At 39.7% G+C, this 19319-nt stretch overlaps 1 protein-coding gene across 1 annotated transcript in view; it reads right to left on the bottom strand.

Annotated features, from left to right (window-relative positions):
- The window catches only part of THSD7B (thrombospondin type 1 domain containing 7B), a 1177597-nt gene extending 1166660 nt beyond the window's left edge, over window positions 1-10937 (bottom strand). Inside the window, 1 exon segment of the mRNA XM_053712541.1 lies at window positions 10757-10937. Coding sequence (XP_053568516.1) covers window positions 10757-10937 — 181 coding nt within the window.
- Between the last annotated feature and the right edge of the window lie 8382 nt (window positions 10938-19319).

Raw genomic sequence — 19319 nt, 5'->3', positions numbered from 1 at the left:
TTTTATTACAGTGGCGGCGGTGTAGGGGGGGCAGAATAGGGGTTAATAAATGTATTATAGGTGTAGGGGGGGCAGATTAGGGGTTAATAAGTTTAATATAGGTTGCGGCGGGGTCCGGGAGCGGCGGTTTAGGGGTTAAACTATTTATTTAGTTGCGGCGAGGTCCGGGATCGGCAGGATAGGGGTTAATAACTTTATTATAGAGGGCGGCGGTATAGGGGGGCAGGATAGGGGTTACTAGGTATAATGTAGGTTGCGGCGGTGTCCGGGAGCGGCGGTTTAGGGGTTAATATGTATAGAGTAGCTTGCGGTGGCCTCCGGGAGCGGCGGTTTAGGGGGTCTATAACTTTATTTAGTTGCGGCTGTGTAGGGGGGGACAGCTTAGGGGTGCTTAGACTCGGGGTACATGTTAGGGTGTTAGGTGTAGACAGCTCCCATAGAAATCAATGGGATGTCTGGCAGCAGCGAACTTGCACTTTCGCTATGGTCAGACTCCCATTGATTCCGATGGGATCCGCCACCTCCAGGTACGCTGGGCCGGAAAAGTGCTGAGCGTACCTGCTAGTTTTTTGATAACTAGCAAAAGTAGTCAGATCGGAACATTTGGAGTGACGTAAGAATCGATCTGTGTCGGACTGAGTCCGGCGGATCGAAGCTTACGTCACAAAATTCTACTTTTGCCGGTCTCTAGCCTTTGATAACTAAGGCGAATCAGCCTCGCCACAAATACGCTGCGGAATTCCGGCGTATTTGAGGTTGACAGCTTGATAACTAGGCCTCATAGTGCTGAGGAGGCGTATGCCTCTATGTCTGACTCAGACCCCAATTTTGACCCTGCCATATGCTCAGATACATCATTAGATACAGTCTCAACTGATAGTCATGTATCTGTGGATGCTAGCCCCCCTGCTAGCCCCCCTGCCAGAAGGAGACATGTTGCTCCAGCTTTCATTGCTGCTGAAGAGGGGGTAACAGCAGGATTTAGCCCCCCAACAGTTTATGGAGGTGTTCCTGGGTGATGATGTATTGGGGAACATTGTCGTCCAAACTAATTTCTATGCCCATCAGTTCCGTGCTGTAAAACCTGACACTTTTTTGGCAAAGCAGCAATGGGCCCCCATCGATGTGCCAGAATTTAAAAAATTCTGGGCATTGACTATGCTGATGGGCAACATAAAGAAACTCTCCATCCGCTCCTACTGGAGCAGTAGCCCCATTTTCTCTAGCCCCATTTTCTCCCAGAGTATGTCGAGGAAGAAGTATGAAATGATTCTACATTTCATGCACTTCAGCGACAACAGCCTGTGCCCCACTAGGGAGCATCCCCAGTTTGACAGGCTGTATAAAATCCACCCCCTTATTACCCACTTTACTTCCAGGTTTGCAGAGGCTTATACACCTGAAAGTAATATATGCGTGGATGAATCCCTGATGAAGTATAAGGGAAGGCTGGGATTCAAGCCATATATTCCTTCCAAGGAGTAAAGGTATATAAGTTCTGTGAGAGCGAGACTGGGTATACTCAGGCCTTCCGGGTGTACTAGAGGAAGAATATCCACCTTGACCCTTCAGGCTGCCCAGAACATATGGGAACCACTGGCAAGATTGTCTCGGACCTAATTTTACCCCTGATGCACAAAGGGTACCACTTTTCTATGTAGACAATTTTTATACAAGAGTCCTTTTGTTCAAACTACTGTATTGTTGTGATACAGTAGCTTGGGGTACAATTTGAAAGAACCGTGCAGGTTTCCCAGGACAACTTGCACGCACCCAGTAACGAAGGGGGAAGACCTCAGCTCTGCGCCAAGAGGACCTGTTGGCAGTTAAGTACAGAGACAAGAAGGATGTATACCTTCTTACCACCATCCACACAGAGAGGACTGTGGAGGTATCTGTATGTAGCAGAGCTGAGAGCACAATATAACCGGCATATGTTGGGGTTGATCTAGCAGATCAGCTGCTGCAGCTTTATTATGCGGAAGACAATGGCCTGGTACAAAAAGGTTGCAATTTACTTAATGCAAATTGCAACCCACAACACTTTTTTGTTGTTCAAAAAAAGCAAACCCCGAAATGAAACTGACTTTTTTACAGTTTCAACTCCAGATTATTTCTGGGATTTTGTACCAAGATGCATCTGCTCCCCGGGTGGTGATGGGAGAGAGCAGAGTTGGGGCTACCCATTTTATTTTCAAAATCCCCCCCTACTGCAGCGAAGCAGAATCCTCAGAAAAAAATGCAGGGTCTGTACCAAGAGGGGGCAGAAAAAGGACACCACCTTGTACTGTCCTGATTGCCCTGGACAAAACTAAAGATAGGCCTATCAGAAGAAATACTCTCACTTTCAACTCAAATTACAAGTCATACAATTGTAACTGAACCTTCCCAAAATCCTTGCAAACCTATGCATGAGGGCATGGGCATACTCAGGTGGTCTTGCAGGAAACAACCTAGAGTGTTTTCTTGCTATATGTGGGAACATTTGTATATTGTAATATTGTGAATATGTTGCATTTATTAATTGTTAGTGTCTGTTGTACTATTTTTTAACATTGTATCCGTTGCTATTCTGTAAGCTGTAATGATCATCTGATTCGGATCAATGAAAGAATAGCATGGTAAATTTAAAGACCTATTCTATGAGATGCAAACTCATTTACTTCCTGTTGACAAAGTTTACCCGTGAGTAAACGAAACACGTTCGGGTGACAAGTAAACATCTTGAAGGACTGTGTACCTTAGTTGGCATATGGCCCACTATTTTCCTAGCGGCTCTAACCATTGATGGGGAGACATTGATAGCGGTGCCATCATAACGGACTATCGGAGAACTGTAAGCCGGACCGCAAATACAGTGTGGCTGAGTTGAAACTATGGGCACATTTTTATCTTGTATCTTGTAAGTGTGAAATTGTATGTAGTCAGGGATCTGACTGCAATAAACTGGTACAGTGAATCACGGTTGCGCTTGTCTCTTTTCTTCTATTCCAGTTCATACAATTGTAACTGAACCTTCCCAAAATCCTGGCAAACCTATGCATGGGGGCATGGGTATACTCAGGAGGTCTTGCAGAAAACATCCTGGAGTGTTTTCTTGCAATAACTTGCAACAATCTCTCCTAAATAATAGTCAAAAAGCAATGTGTGTGTAAAAATGAAAATAAAAATTACCACCATACACTTTCTACAATTTGTTTGGCTAAAACGGTTTCATCAAAAGCATCAAAGCACTCCTTATACAATACCTTGGGGTGTCAACATTTCAAATATATTCACTTTAATTAAATAAATAAAACTGGGGTATGCAATAGGCCCAAAACTAAAGATAGGCCTATCAAAAGAAATACTCTCAATTTCAACTCAAATTACAAGTCATAAAATTGTAACTGAACCTTCCCAAAATCCTGGCAAACCTATGCATGGGGGGCATGGGTGTAATTAGGGGTTCTTGCAGAAAACAACCTGGAGTGTTTTCTTGCAATAACTTACAACAGGCTCTCCTAAATCATAGTCAAAAAGCAATGTGTGTGTAAAAATGAAAATTGAAAAATTACCACCATCCACTTTCTCCATTTTTTTTGGCTAAAACGGTTGCATCAAAGCACTCCATATACAATACCTTGGGGTGTCAACATTTCAAATATATACACTGTCATGGCAATAAATAAAACTGGGGTATACAATAGGCCCCAAACTAAAGGTAGGCCTATCAGAAGAAATATTCTCACTTTCAACTTAAATTACAAGTCATACAATTGTAAACTTAAATATCTCCACTAAGCCGCGCAACTAAAGTGCAGACAAGAATTAAAAAATAGTCTGATAAAAACACTTAGTAGAGCAATATGGGGCACTGTTTACCTAATATTGCAGTACGCTTACAAATTAAGAAAATGTTTAAACTAATAATACATAACATTCAAAATAAACAATATGAGATACACCAGAGCCTAAACAATATTTTCACTGGATTCACAAAATATGTGTAAATAAAATATTGTCACCGTAATGGGTGAGTCCCGGATGTCCCACTAAATCTATCTTACTAGATAAAAATGTTAAAAGATGATCCGTGAGTAATGCTTAGTCCACAAAGATGGTTAACACTTTCTTGCAGGTGTCTTTCCGAATCTGTCTGGTGCAGCTGACCTTTAAGATTCTGATTGTAGTCAGATCTTCTTAAACAGAACTGGAATAGATGAAAAGAGACAAGCGCAACCGCGATTCACTGTATCGGTTTATTACTGTTAGATCCCTGACTTCATACAATTTCACACTTACAAGATAAAAATGTGCCCGTAGTTCTCCGATAGTCCATTATGATGGATCCGCTATCGATGTCTCCCCATCAATGGATAGAGCCGCCAGGAAAATAGTGGGCCATATGCCAACAAAGGAACATAGTCCTTCAAGATGTTTACTTGTCACCCAAATGCGTTTCGTTTACTCACTGGTAAACTTTGTCAACAGGAAGTAAATGAGTTTGCATCTCATAGCATAGGTCTTTAAATTTACCGGGCTATTCTTTCATTGGTCCGTATCAGATGATCATTACAGCATACAGAATAGCAACGGATACAATGTTAAAAAAATAGTACAACAGACATTAGAAATTAATAAATGCAACATATTCACAATATTACAATATACAAATGTTCCCACATATAGACAGTTCATATAAAAAAGTCAAATAAAAAACTATCTGTAAAAATATTCAAAGTTAATGATGTGTATAGATATCATTCTAAAACCTTCAATATTTAACATATTAATAATTCATCAGATAAAAACTATTCACTAGAGGAAAAAAACTATTATATATCAGATTAAAACTAGTTCAACAACGATATAGGGATACTACTATATACAATGAAAATTATAATCACAGTCGGTCTGTGCATACACCCTCATTAAAAATTAAATAAGTAATTATTGATGGGTATGTGTGTATATATATATATATATATATATATATATATATATATATATTAGTGAGTACTTATTTAATTTTTAGTGAGGGTGTATGCAGATCTACTGTGATTATAATTTTCATTGTATACAGTAGTATCCCTATATCGTTGTTGAACTAGTTTTAATCTGATATATAGTAGTTTTTTCCTCTAGTGAATAGTTTTTATCTGATGAATTATTCATAGTTTTTATCTGATGAATTATTAATATGTTGAATATTGAAAGTTTTAGAATGATATCTATACACATTATTAACTTTGTATATTATTAAAGATAGTTTTTTGTTTGACTTTTTTAATGTGAACTGTCTATATGTGGGAACATTTGTATATATAGCAATATTGTGAATATGTTGCATTTATTAAGTGTTAGTGTCTGTTGTACTATTTTTTAACATTGTATCCGTTGCTATTCTGTAAGCTGTAATGATCATCTGATTCGGATCAATGAAAGAATAGCACGGTAAATTTAAAGACCTATTCTATGAGATGCAAACTCATTTACTTCCTGTTGACAAAGTTTACCCGTAAATAAACGAAACACGTTCGGGTGACAAGTAAACATCTTGAAGGACTGTGTACCTTAGTTGGCATATGGCCCACTATTTTCCTAGCGGCTCTACCCATTGATGGGGAGACATCGATAGAGGTGCCATCATAACGGACTATCGGAGAACTGTAAGCCGGACCGCAAATACAGTGTGGCTGAGTTGAAACTATGGGCACATTTTTATCTTGTATCTTGTAAGTGTGAAATTGTATGTAGTCAGGGATCTGACTGTAATAAACTGGTACAGTGAATCACGGTTGCGCTTGTCTCTTTTCTTCTATTCCAGTTCATACAATTGTAACTGAACCTTCCCAAAATCCTGGCAAACCTATGCATGGGGGCATGGGTATACTCAGGAGGTCTTGCAGAAAACAACCTGGAGTGTTTTCTTGCAATAACTTGCAACAATCTCTCCTAAATAATAGTCAAAAAGCAATGTGTGTGTAAAAATGAAAATGAAAATTAGCACCATACACTTTCTCCAATTTGTTTGGCTAAAACGGTTGCATCAAAAGCATCAAAGCACTCCATATACAATACCTTGGGGTGCCAACGTTTCAAATATATTCACTTTAATGGAAATAAATAAAACTGGGGTATGCAATAGGCCCAAAACTAAAGATAGGCCTATCAAAATAAATACTCTCACTTTCAACTCAAATTACAAGTCATAAAATTGTAACTGAACCTTCCCAAAATCTTTGCAAACCTATGCATGAGGGCATGGGCGTACTCAGGTGGTCTTGCAGGAAACAACCTAGAGTGTTTTCTTGCAATAACTTACAGCAATCTCTCCTAAATCATAGTCAAAAAGCAATGTGTGTGTAAAAATGATTTTTTTTTTTGGCTAAAACAGTTGCAACAAAGGCATCAAAACACACCATATACGATACATTGGGGTGTCAACTTTTCAAATATATGCACATTCATGGCAAGCAAATAAATTGGGATATGTAAAAAAGCCCACAAAAAGAAGAAATCTGTGTTTAGTACTTTTAGCATTGAGGATGTTATATATGAGATTTGGTTTTGTCTAGGTATTCATCTTAGATTATTAACAAATTGATTTTTTATTAACTCTACCATAATACTGTTTCTTTATTACAGATTGGAATTTGTGAATAAGGTTTGCCCTATTTTTGCATACACCAATTAGAATACATCAGGAGGACACTTTCAGTTTTATTTTCAATAGATACCACTAAAGTCGGAACGGCATTTATTTGCGCCACCTTATATAAATGCATGCAAAGAAAATATGTTAAATGTGAAAAAATCACAAACACATGTCAGAAGTTTGGCATTGCACCCCCACAACAAGCCAACAAACCTATGCATAGGTGGTATCACTGTACTCTGGAGATGTTGCTGAACACATATTGAGGTCTTATTTGGCAGTAACACATAACAGGAACTGAGAATCCATGCCTAAAGTACAATGTGTGTGAAAAATAACACAAAATAAGAAATACCCAAAAGTTTGACTGGTGGTTGATTTAGTGCATGGAAAGTGTTAAAATACCAGCATTTCAAATACCATAGGGTGTCTACTTTTCAAAAATATATGGTTTGATGGGGGAAAATTACATTGGCCAGCTTCAGAAATGCCGCAATATAGGACATGGGTGCATTAGGGGGCTCATATGAAAATGTCTTAGCCCTTGAAGGCTGCCTCTTATATGAAAGCATTTCGAAATGTTTTCACAATTAGAGGGGGTTAGTTCATGTGTGCTATATAGATAACATTGTGCTCACGCCCGTGGAGTTACCTTGGAGTCAGCACTGATTGGCTAAAATGCAAGTCTGTCAAAAGAACTGAAATAAGGGGGCAGTCTGCAGGGGCTTATATAGAAGATAATCACAGAGATAAAAAGTATATTAATATAACTATTGGTTATGCAAAACTGGGGAATAGGTAATAAAGAGATTATCTATCTTTTTAAACAATAAATATTCTGGTGTAGACTGTCCCTTTAATGTGATCCCCATAATAATATGCACATTGAATGATTGCCCTATTCTTACTTAATTTATGCAGAAAACAGAAAATTATTCAGTTATATTATAATTCATAGGAGGAATGGGTAAGTAAACAGTTTAAATGAATAACTATAACATTGTAATTAAATAGAGCTCTTATTTGCATTGCAATGCCCTTTGAAAAGCTGTAAACCTCCAAGTGCAGGCTCTAATTATCTCTTCTTGCCAGCCAATTTTATAACACATAAATTGTAAAAATATAAGATGTGAATTTAAAACGGTATCACTTGAACAGCCAGGAAGAACATCCTATTACTATAGCTGCTCACAGACATCTTACTACTAATTCCAAATACTATCGGCTAGATTACAAGTTTTGTCGGTAAAAACTTGTGTTGCTAACAAGCCTTTTTTTTTCCAGCGCTTACTTTAAACAACGCTGGTATTACAAGTTTTCTGAATGGCTGCGTTAGCCTCAGAAAAGTGAGCGTTGAGCAAAATTTAGCTCCACTTCTACCTGTCATACCAGCGTTGCTTACGGCAGTGGTAAGCTGGAAAAACGTGCTCATGCACGATTTCCCCATAGGATACAATGGGGCTGAGTTGGCTAAAAAAAAACTAACACCTGCAAAAAAGCAGCGTTCAGCTCTTAGCGCAGCCCCATTGTTTCCTATGGGGAAACACTTTCTAAGTCTACACCTAAAACCCTAACATGAACCCCGAGTCTAAACACCCCTAACCTTACACTTATTAACCTCTAATCTGCCGCCCCCAACATCGACGCCACCTGCATTATACTATTAACCCCTAATCTGCCGCTCCGGACACCGCCGCCACCTACATTATTCCTATGATCCCCTAATATGCTGCCCCTAACATCGCCAACACCTATATTATATTTATTATCCCCTAATCTAATTTGCGTTAGGCAAATCCCATTAAAAAGATAGGATACAGAATTGACGTAAGGGGATTTGTGGTATGGAAAAGTCGCAGAAGAAAAGTGAGCGGTAGACCCTTTCCTGTCTGACTTGTAATACCAGTGGGCATTAAAAAGCAGCGTTAGGACCCCTTAGCGCTGCTTTTTAAAGCTAACGCAGAACTCGTAATCCAGGCGTATGTGTATAGAAGGTACCTCATATTGGGCTAGATTAAGAGTAACTGTTGCACGCAAGCAATATTGGGTTTTACCTGCTTTGGAAATAGAGCACTAATTACAAGTTGAAAGTAAAAGCGACCACCAGAGAGCAATCAGATTTTACGCTCGGCAGGTTAGTGTGACTGAAACCCACATGTAAAGAGTAGTGTGTTAAAAAATAATGTTGCACTAAAAAGGACATAAATACATTGCAAATTAGAGTTACACTCATAACACTATAGAATAAAAATTATTCATATACATATCACAAAAAGGTTATAAGGGTTAAAAGGTATATGGTGTTTGATTGGAAAGGGCTACATTGTATATCTACATATACTGTATATACAGTACATGTCTAAATGTGTGAATGTATATATATATATATATATATATATATGTGTGTGTGTGTGTGTGTGTGTGTGTGTGCAGGTGTATATTCCAATATTTTTCACATACAGGATAATGTAGTTTGAATTGCAAATATATATCTAGTGTATCTATTCCATTTCTTTTGTAAGTAAACAGTATCATATATATATATATATATATATATATATATATATATATATATATAGATATATTTAATTATAAAAATTAAAAAAATTTAAATTAAAGAACATAAGAATGTAAAATATGCATAATGCGCATCAGGGTTCGGGATGTAGGTCTTACGTCGTGTCAGGTTATAGCACATGAAGAATTGATAACTTCAATGCACGTTAATTGAATAATTACTATAACATATTTTTACAAATTTATCAAAATTATTAAAGTATATTATATATACTGTTATATATATATAAATATATATATAGCAATGAACAGATGGCTGCACTCACTGGTTCTTTTAAATAAATATCTTTATTTGTGTGATGTTTCGGGGACCGTATCCCCTTCCTCAGACAGAGAACACATACAAAATGCATCCTTTTATACAAACAGTACTGTAATAGAGGCCCCACCCCCCACAAAGTGAAAAAACCGCCAAAGGTTGTCATAGCAACCTCCCAAACACAGTGAACACCCATACAGCTCCCCCAATGCATAGGAGAATAAACAAATAAAAATCACAATCAATAACAAATCTCATTAATACATGTAGAAAAACCAGACAACTAAAATCTGTCATCAGTTATATATGGTTAAATTCGTAGCATACATATGCTACCACCTATTATGTAACATTTCTGGAATACAGGCATACATGGTACTGACATAAATTGTATCTGCCCTTTGCAAAAAATGGAATGAAACTGCCCATAGCAAACAAGCCCTAATTCTCGTGCTTCTAATCCTTCTATTAAAACACTGGCATTAATTAAAAGGGAGCATGCAATCGATACCGGGCATTTACAAATAAACAAACAATGAACAGAAAAGCGCTGCGCTGACATACCTAAACGAGCTGGAGCGCAGACCATGCATACAGGCAAGCCAAGGGGCGGCGCTATCAGTGTATACCCAGAGACAGCATCTGGTACGTCACCACGCTACCAAATGTAAACACACAATCAGCTGTCTACCCAGAGGCACTCTCATAGTAATTAAGGCATATCGCTGGTGCTTACAAATCCATGAGAGGGACAATGCTCCTACAAATAACAGCACATACCTATGTGGGAGATTTATTCTTTATCGTATAATGTACATGATTACTAATGAGCAGTGTCATAGCAGCACAAACTGGTAGTACTACATAAAAACAGCCTAGTTTCAAGAATCTCAAGAGTATGTGAACATATCTACTTTAAAGGGAGATTAATAGCCAAATATAAATGACATATGTGACAATCAGCAAATGTAAGTAAAATACTACATGCCAATAAAGCACGGATGACTATAGGGGTTAAATGGTATGATACCTAACCTATACTTGAATAAAATAGGTTATTACTGAATTAGTGGACCTACCAACTTCCAATAGCTCATGGACTCTCAAAAGAAACAGGCTCATGGACTCTCAGACACACTGAATCATTGGACAACCCATCAAATTAGTTTTTTAGAGGAAGCAATGCCAATCCAGCATTAAATTTAGTCCATTTGGTTGGATGGTATTCAACCGGTATGTCCATTTGGCTTCAATTTGGAGGAGGATTCTGTTTCTATTACCACCCCTTTTCAATGGGGGAACGTGGTCTATGAGAACAAAACATAGGTCAGTAGGATTATGTCCTGCCTCCAAGAAATGCCTGGCAACCGGTTGGTCACTTTTCTGATCCTTAATTGCTGCTCTAATGGCCGAGCGGTGATTCGCCATATGGGTTCGGGCATCATCAGATGTTTTGCCCATATAGAACTTCGCACAACTACAAGTCAGTAGATAAATGACAAACGTTGTAGTGCATGTCAACCGATGTCTTATCGTGAACTTTTTCTTCTTGTGGGGATGGCTGAATGTAGCTCCTGGAAGCATGGAGTTGCATGTAGTGCATCCTATGTACCGATAGCATCCAAGTTTTTTTGGTTGAAGCCAAGTGAGTTGTTGGTAACAGTGGCTCGGATCTGTCTTCATGAGGAGGTCCCTCAAGCTGGTATTCCTTTTGTAGCCCACCCTAGGGGGTGCCCAATTAGATAGCGGTAGATTAGGATCACTTTGCATAATGTGCCAATGGCGTTGAAGGCTCATCCCAGTAGTTCTTAAATCAGGAGTATACTTGAAAAGTCATCCGTGGGTTCTTATCATCTTCTTTCTTCGGATTAGCCAAATTGGCCACTGTGCATTTTTCTTTTGCTTGTTTAATACATCTTGGATTGTATCCTCTATCCAGAAATGTATTACTCATTAACTCCAATTGTACATTTTGATTGGAGTCATCACTGTTGTTCCTAAAGACCCATGTCATTTGGGCTTGGGGTATAGCTTGTAATAATGCTGTAGGGTGACAACTAGTAGCATGGAGCAATGCATTTCTATCCGTTGGTTTCTGATATAATGTATTGCCAAGTTTATTACCCACTTTAAAGATCCTTAGATCCAAAAAGTCCACTGACTCGGTACTGTGTACCATCTTAAATTTCACAGGAGTATCTAATTGGTTCAGAATAGTAAACCATTCAATAAGGTCCTGTTCAGACCCTGCCCAAATCAGGAACAGGTCGTCTATGTACCTTTTGTAAAAAATTACCTCCTTTTTAAGTTGTACCATCATTACTGTGCGTTCAAAATGTTCCATGTAAAGACTGGCCAGAGACGGGGCCACGTTCGAGCCCATGGCCGTGCCGGTGATTTGCTGATAGAAGGACTTCTCAAAGTGGAAGTAGTTGAGAGTGAGGCTCAAATCCAAAAGTTCGAATAAATAATCAACCGGTGGGCCAACATAAGGATACTTCAATAGAGTGTCACGTACACATGTCTTGCCATCTTCATGTGGAATTATTGTGTATAGACTCGTGACATCTGCTGTCACCAGCAGCCAATGTTCTTCAATCTCCAACGTGCATAATGAGTCGAGTAGTTGGGATGAATCCCTCAGAAATGAAGCCATCTGCTTCACACATGGTTGTAAGTAGTAGTCCACATAGATAGCCAATTTGGAAGTACACGAACCCCTGGCGGAGACAATAGGTCATCCTGGAGGGTGGTTGATGTCTTTGTGTATCTTCGGTAGCGTGTACAATATGGGACAGACTGGGTGTAGAACCTTCAAAAAGGAAACTGTGTCAGTATCTATCCATCCGTTGTTATATCCTCGGTCGATTGAGGCAACGATCTGTGACTGAAATCTTGCTGTTGGATTCCCACTGAGCCGAGTATAGGTGTTAGTGTTGGCTAATTGTGTCATAATCTCTTTCTTGTAGTCACTATAATTTTGGACCACCACAGCCCCACCTTTGTCCGCTGTCCTAATGATGATTGAGGCATCGCTGGCCAAGGATTTTATCGCCTCCCTTTCATCTTGGGGTAGATTATGCCGAAATCTGGATGAGGAGCAATCATTTAGTTCTTTAGTAACCAACCGCATATAGGTTTTTATGCTAGGATTGGAACTGATGGGGTCAAAAACACTCTGTTTCTTAAAGGGATTTGGCATGCTGTTAGCATCCTGATCCCTAAAATGATGCTTTAAACGTAACAATCTCTGGAATTTCTGGCAATCGATGTAGATGTCAAAGGGATCAGCCCTACGTGTGGGTACAAAGTTCAACCCTTTATTCAAAAGTCTATGTTCTGATTTAGATAAGACACGATTACTGATATTTAAAACCAGTCCTGTATTTACAACTCCAGTAGTTGTTATCTTGGTGGTATCGGTGGTTTCGCTATGCCAACCACCCCTCCTTGGGTGTGGCCTCTTCCTCGTATTCGTTGACCTGAGTGGGTGGTGACCCCGTGAAAAAAATGTTGGTCCCCAGTCGTGGGTGCAGTGGCAGCTTCAATTATTTGTGGAATGTCAGGGTCAGACCCTGAGCTGCTATCCACAGTCTGTAGCTATCTCTTAGTATATTGGCGTTGGCGTCTCTGTCTCCTATAGCTGTAATTGCTCCTATTGTCACCACCGGTAAGCCACCGGTACACCCTCTTTTCTTTGTGGTCATCACATACCATTGTGAGCTTCCGATTCTTAAACTGGATTAATTCATCCTTATACTGTTTCAACTGCGTGGTTAGTTTCTCAAGCTAGGGTTCAGTATCATCAGTTGTCATCATCTCAAGTTTCTTTTCTTCAAGGTCATTAATCTCACCCTTAATTTTATCCAGGAGTGTTCTCACTTCTTCAGTTACAAGCAGAATCAAATCAAGACTACACTTATTTAAGATGGCACACCATTTTCTACAGAATTCACTGTTCGTCCAATAGTGGGTAGATTTCTGATTCGAAAACCTCTTGGGATAAGTTTTCTCCTGTAGTAGTCTGATAGATATAATCTGTGTAACTTTAGATCAATCTCTTTTTTCTTTAACTTTAAAAGGGCCAAAAACACAAAATTCAATGTTTCTGCACCTGTAGTATCATCCTCTGCAGAGAATAGAATCCTAGCAGTGTCCACCTCTGTGAAGGTTAACACTTCAGTGTCCTCAATGTCAGTATCCATGTTAATGTAATGAGAGCAGTTATAGAAAGAAACAGTGGTAAAGTGAAACCCAAAAATCCACTGTGAGTGTAAAACTGAGTGAGAACTCAGAAAAACGGTTTCCAGGGAAGAGGCGTTTCTTAATGGTGGGTGCTTCAACAAAAATCATCCAAATATAAACAGCAGGAGAGCACTCTCACTTCCAAATTCAAACTGCCAGGGTGCATGCGAGAGATGAATAATAGCAATGAACAGATGGCTGCACTCACTGGTCCTTTTAAATAAATATCTTTATTTGTGTGACGTTTCGGGGACCGTATCCCCTTCCTCAGACAGAGAACACATACAAAATGCGTCCTTTTATGCAAACAGCACTGTAATAGAGGCCCCACCCCCCACAAAGTGAAAAAACCGACAAAGGTTGTCATAGCAACCTCCCAAACACAGTGAACACCCATACAGCTCCCCCAATGCATAGGAGAATAAACAAATAAAAATCACAATCAATAACAAATCTCATTAATACATGTAGAAAAACCAGACAACTAAAATCTGTCATCAGTTATATATGCTACCACCTATTATGTAACATTTCTGGAATACAGGCATACATGGTACTGACATAAATTGTATCCGCACTTTGCAAAAAATGGAATGAAACTGCCCATAGCAAACAAGCCCTAATTCTCGTGCTTCTAATCCTTCTATTAAAAAACTGGCATTAGGGGGGCGGAGCCAACTAGCAAAGCGAACGGACGTGTTTCTCTGGAGCTCCTCACCTATAGCCCTTCACAGTGACTTTATGTATACATGGGAGATCTCTTTTCAGAAATTAAATTAAGCCTTTATTGAGCTTACATTGTCCTCTATGCGCTGTGAGCTCTAGAAGTGAATTGCACAGTAGAACAGCCCCTAAAGCCGGTACTAAGTGAGTGACCATAAGGGCGCGAAGCGCCATCTTAGATTGGAATGGAGTTTCTGGATAGATGGGAAGCTAAAACGGCACAATCCCTTCAGACGCATTATGAAGAGATGAAGCAGGATTTGGCTGCTATCAGAGACAAGCTTGCGGCACTGTTATTTCATCGGCTACTAGTCCGGGAGACGCTTGTGATTACAGTCTACCCCTCTGGACAAAGCAACAGTGGTGACACATCAGACCGCATAGTGGGGCTCTCCCCTAGATCTGTTCCGGTGACCCCACCAAACAGCCCACGGAATGACACGCTAAGCTTCAGTACACAAAAGCAAATTAAAGCAGCCTCATGCAGAGTATGGGACTTGAGCTCTGTCATACAGTACAATCGCAGCAGACCAGCCAAGCCGTAAAGCCCCGGAACCCTAAGCTATCTATTGAAAAACTGGTAAGGAACCAAGCGGACATCATTCTGTTATACATCCAGAACACCCTGCTACTAGACAGCTGTATCGGACAGTGGGACAACCAGCAATCAAGCCAGGCTCTATATCTGGGTCCGTATTTAGACCCTGGGACTAAACTTGTGACATCCGGAATAGGATAAATATATTTCGTCCTCAGGCTCTGCTTAAATGTTTGAGACAGTCTACAGTGCATTCATAGAGCTGTGGCGTAAATAACTCTAGTTACTGCTTATATTACTCTTTGGTTTTGTCTCTAAATAGTTCCAGTCACGTGACTACAACTCCCTATAGTCCCCTGCATTACTAGTTATACCCTGAGTGAGCCATATCTTAGTGGGACTGAATCTCTTATTACTGTTTGGTTAGCGCACAGCAGCTATGCTTTTAGCTATGCTGTCTCCTGATTTGACTTTTTTTTTTTTTTTCTCCTTTATATTTTCTCTCCCCACTAGCGCTAGTTCTGATGGGCCCACTACTATATCATCCAGAACGGAATTTGTTTAATTCACGTGGCTGTTTATTTTTCTCACAGTGGCCATAACATTACTCAACTGTGTCTATTATTATTTCAGCATGTCCTATGTTTGTGATGAATCTGCATTGTTGTTTAAGGTCAATGTAATATTCCCTTAGACTTTTAAAGGGTTTAGTTTAAATTTGTTTGAATCTATCGATGTACATAATTGTGCCTGCCTAGTTAAATTTACCCTCTTGTGACACATTGATATTTGATTTAAGCTCATACATTAGGGTCTCAAATTGCACTTGCATTAGCCCCAAGTGAAGGCTTATTCTACTACCTTATTACTGCCTTATATAGTAGCTTGGAGACACGCATATTTTATAGTATGAAATGTTATTGCTCACATAGTATTAGCTATACTATATATCTTTACCCGACAGCATGGCATGCAGTGACCCAGGCATACCTTAAGATGCTATTACACCTCAATATCAACTGCCAGGATGCTCCAGGTAGTCATAATTACAAATACCTAACTTTTCTTTTTATGGAGTTTTTCCTAAGTGGATAGTATATTGTAGCATTAGCAGGCTGATGGCTCTTGCTATACTCATAGTTCCATCAGCCTACTAGGTGAATAGGGTCAAACTATTTCTCTATTATCTACTTGTCATGGGTATACTCAATAGTTGGCTTTGTCCATACCTAATTCTTTAACTGTTTGCCTGTCTGGATATTACAAAGGGTTATAAAACGTGTTTGATGAGAGTTATTACACAAGATATATATATATAGCTTGATAGAAGCTTACTGAGATTACAGTCTTGCTATTTTATTTCCTTATTGTACCTACTCAGTGGGACAAAACTCTTGACTTATGCTTCAGGCTTAATTGTTATTAGAGATGCTGGAGGAAAATGATACAGAGATACAATTATTATATATACATTAGATTACTTAAACTGTTCTTATGTCAAATAAATGCAATCTCCTCAGGGGCTAGGTCCGACTAACCCTCACACACTTTTGCTCCAACATTTACCAGTGCTGGTATATACAATTGGCATAGCTAATTTTTAAGCTATTATATCTTGCAATACATTTGTTTGTTATGGAATAGAGGTTATTAAATATTGAATTTTCTCTTAAAAGTATACTTTAACAATTATCTTCTGCCTATTTCCCTCGCCATCTATTTTCAAATTTAGGCAAACTATTTTAACATAACTACTTACCTTCTTATTACCTAGACACTAGCATAATACTTGCCCTGCTCTATATGTTTAATGTTAAAATGTACGTTGGATTTCCCCCATTATTTTCTATAAGACCTGTCTTAATACGCTTCCTCCCCCGGTATGTATACTATCTCAACCTAATGATATTTCTGGGAATTTAGGAATTTTGAACAGGACAGCCTGTATTACACATTGAAATGCTGTTCCCCTCCCTATTAGTTGAATAAACAATAAGATGTTCCTTTGAAAGCTACTCCTGTGGCTATACTACATGACCCCTACTTACTCCCTGCACCTTACTACTTTGGTACCTTATAAGGCCCCGCCTCCCCATCCCCTCTCCCACCCCAATATTCTATTTAGCCCTGTAGTCTGTACCTTCATAACACTTTAACTAGCTCCGCCCTCCCCTCTCCCCTTTGTTGCGAGCGGCTCTTGTCTGCTGTATCCCCCCCCCCATACATTTAGGCCTGCGGCAGGCCTAACAAAGAGCCAGCTCCCTACCTCTCACTATTTTCAGCTCTTAGAATACCTCTTATCTTGAGGGTAGAGACCGCTTGTTACCTGTTCTAAAAAAAAAACGAGGCTTCTTTCCTATATGTTCCAGTCACATATATTTCATAAATATAGTTTCAAATTTTACACTTTATACTCAAAGCTGCACTACTATAGACTAGTTACTAAGATAACAAATATTACAGTGACACACCAGAGTTATAACTCCTGTCTGCCTTCAATATGTGAATTGTATCAGTCTCTTTATTGTTTTTGTTCCGTGCCTGGGCATACCTTCTGTTGTATTGTTTTTACTCAATGCCTCAATAAAAAATTATATGTCAAAAAAAAAAAAAAAAAAAAAAATGGCATTAATTAAAAGGGAGCATGCAATCGATACCGGGCATTTACAAATACACAAACAATGAACAGAAAAGCGCTGCGCTGACATACCTAAACGAGCTGGTATTTTTGTAAGCACCAGCGATATGCCTTAGTTACTATGAGTGTGCCTCCGGGTAGACAGCTGATTGTGTGTTTACATTTGGTAGCGTGGTGACATACCAGATGCTGTCTCCGGGTATACACTGATAGCGCCGCCCCTTGGCTTGCCTGTATGCGCGGTCTGCGCTCCAGCTCGTTTAGGTATGTCAGCGCAGCGCTTTTCTGTTCATTGTTTGTTTATTTGTAAATGCCCAGTATCGATTGCATGCTCCCTTTTAATTAATGCCAGTTTTTTAATAGAAGGATTAGAAGCACGAGAATTAGGGCTTGTTTGCTATGGGCAGTTTCATTCCATTTTTTTCAAAGGGCGGATACAATTTATGTCAGTACCATGTATGCCTGTATTCCAGAAATGTTACATAATAGGTGGTAGCATATGTATGCTACGAATTTAACCATATATAACTGATGACAGATTTTAGTTGTCTGGTTTTTCTAGATGTATTAATGAGATTTGTTATTGATTGTGATTTTTATTTGTTTATTCTCCTATGCATTGGGGGAGCTGTATGGGTATTCACTGTGTTTGGGAGGTTGCTATGACAACCTTTGGCGGTTTTTTCACTTTGTGGGGGGTGGGGCCTCTATTACAGTGCTGTTTGTATAAAAGGATGCATTTTGTATGTGTTCTCTGTCTGAGGAAGGGGATAAGGTCCCCGAAACGTCACACAAATAAAGATATTTATTTAAAAGGACCAGTGAGTGCAGCCATCTGTTCATTGCTATTATTCATCTCTCGCATGCACCCTGGCAGATTGAATTTGGAAGTGAGAGTGCTCTCCTGCTGTTTATATATATATATATATATATATATATATATATATATATATATCCAATTATATAAAATTTCAAGTGTATTTGTCCGAAGCTGTCATGCGCAGTGGAGACAGCGCAAGGACAAACACACCTGGCCTTCAACACACTGACCTGGCATCTGGGCCTGGGCCGACCTTGCGTGACTGGGGCTGAGCTGGCCGTGACATGAGCAGGGTGAGGTGGGGCCGGACGTGATGCGGACGGGATTGGGCATAATGCTGGCAGGTCGAGCGTGATGTGGGCAGTGCCAACGTGACATTGGCGGGGCCAGGCGGGGCCTTGCGGACAGAGAGAGAAAGCTCAAAAGAGGAGGGATAGAGAGAGAGCAAAAGAGGGGGGAATAGAGAGAGAGGGAGAGAGACAGCAAAAGAGAGGGGGGATGGGGAGCAAAAGAAAGGGGAGAGAGAGAGCAAAATAGGGGAGAGAGAGCAAAAGAGAGGGGGTAGAGCGCAAAAGAGGGGAGAGAGAGGGGGGATAGAGAGAGAGGAAAATAGGGGAGATAGAGAGAGCAAAAGAAAGGGATAGAGACAGCAAAAGAGAGGGGGGAGAAAGGGGGGAGGGAGAGCAAAAGAGAGGGGAGAGAGAGCAAAAGAGAGGGGGAAGCGCAAAAGAGGGGAGAGAGAGGGGGGATACAGAGAGAGCAAAAGAGAGGGGGAGAAAAGGGGAGAGAGAGCAAAAGAGAGGGGAGAAAGAACAAAAGAGAGGGGTAGAGTGCAAAAGAGGGGGGAGAGAGAGTGCACAAAAGAGAGGTGGAGAGAGA

This window comes from Bombina bombina, chromosome 1 (assembly GCF_027579735.1).
Source record: "Bombina bombina isolate aBomBom1 chromosome 1, aBomBom1.pri, whole genome shotgun sequence".
Taxonomy (NCBI): domain Eukaryota; kingdom Metazoa; phylum Chordata; class Amphibia; order Anura; family Bombinatoridae; genus Bombina; species Bombina bombina.
The sequence above is the reverse complement of the archived record's forward strand: the minus strand, read 5'-3'. Positions and strand labels throughout refer to the sequence as shown.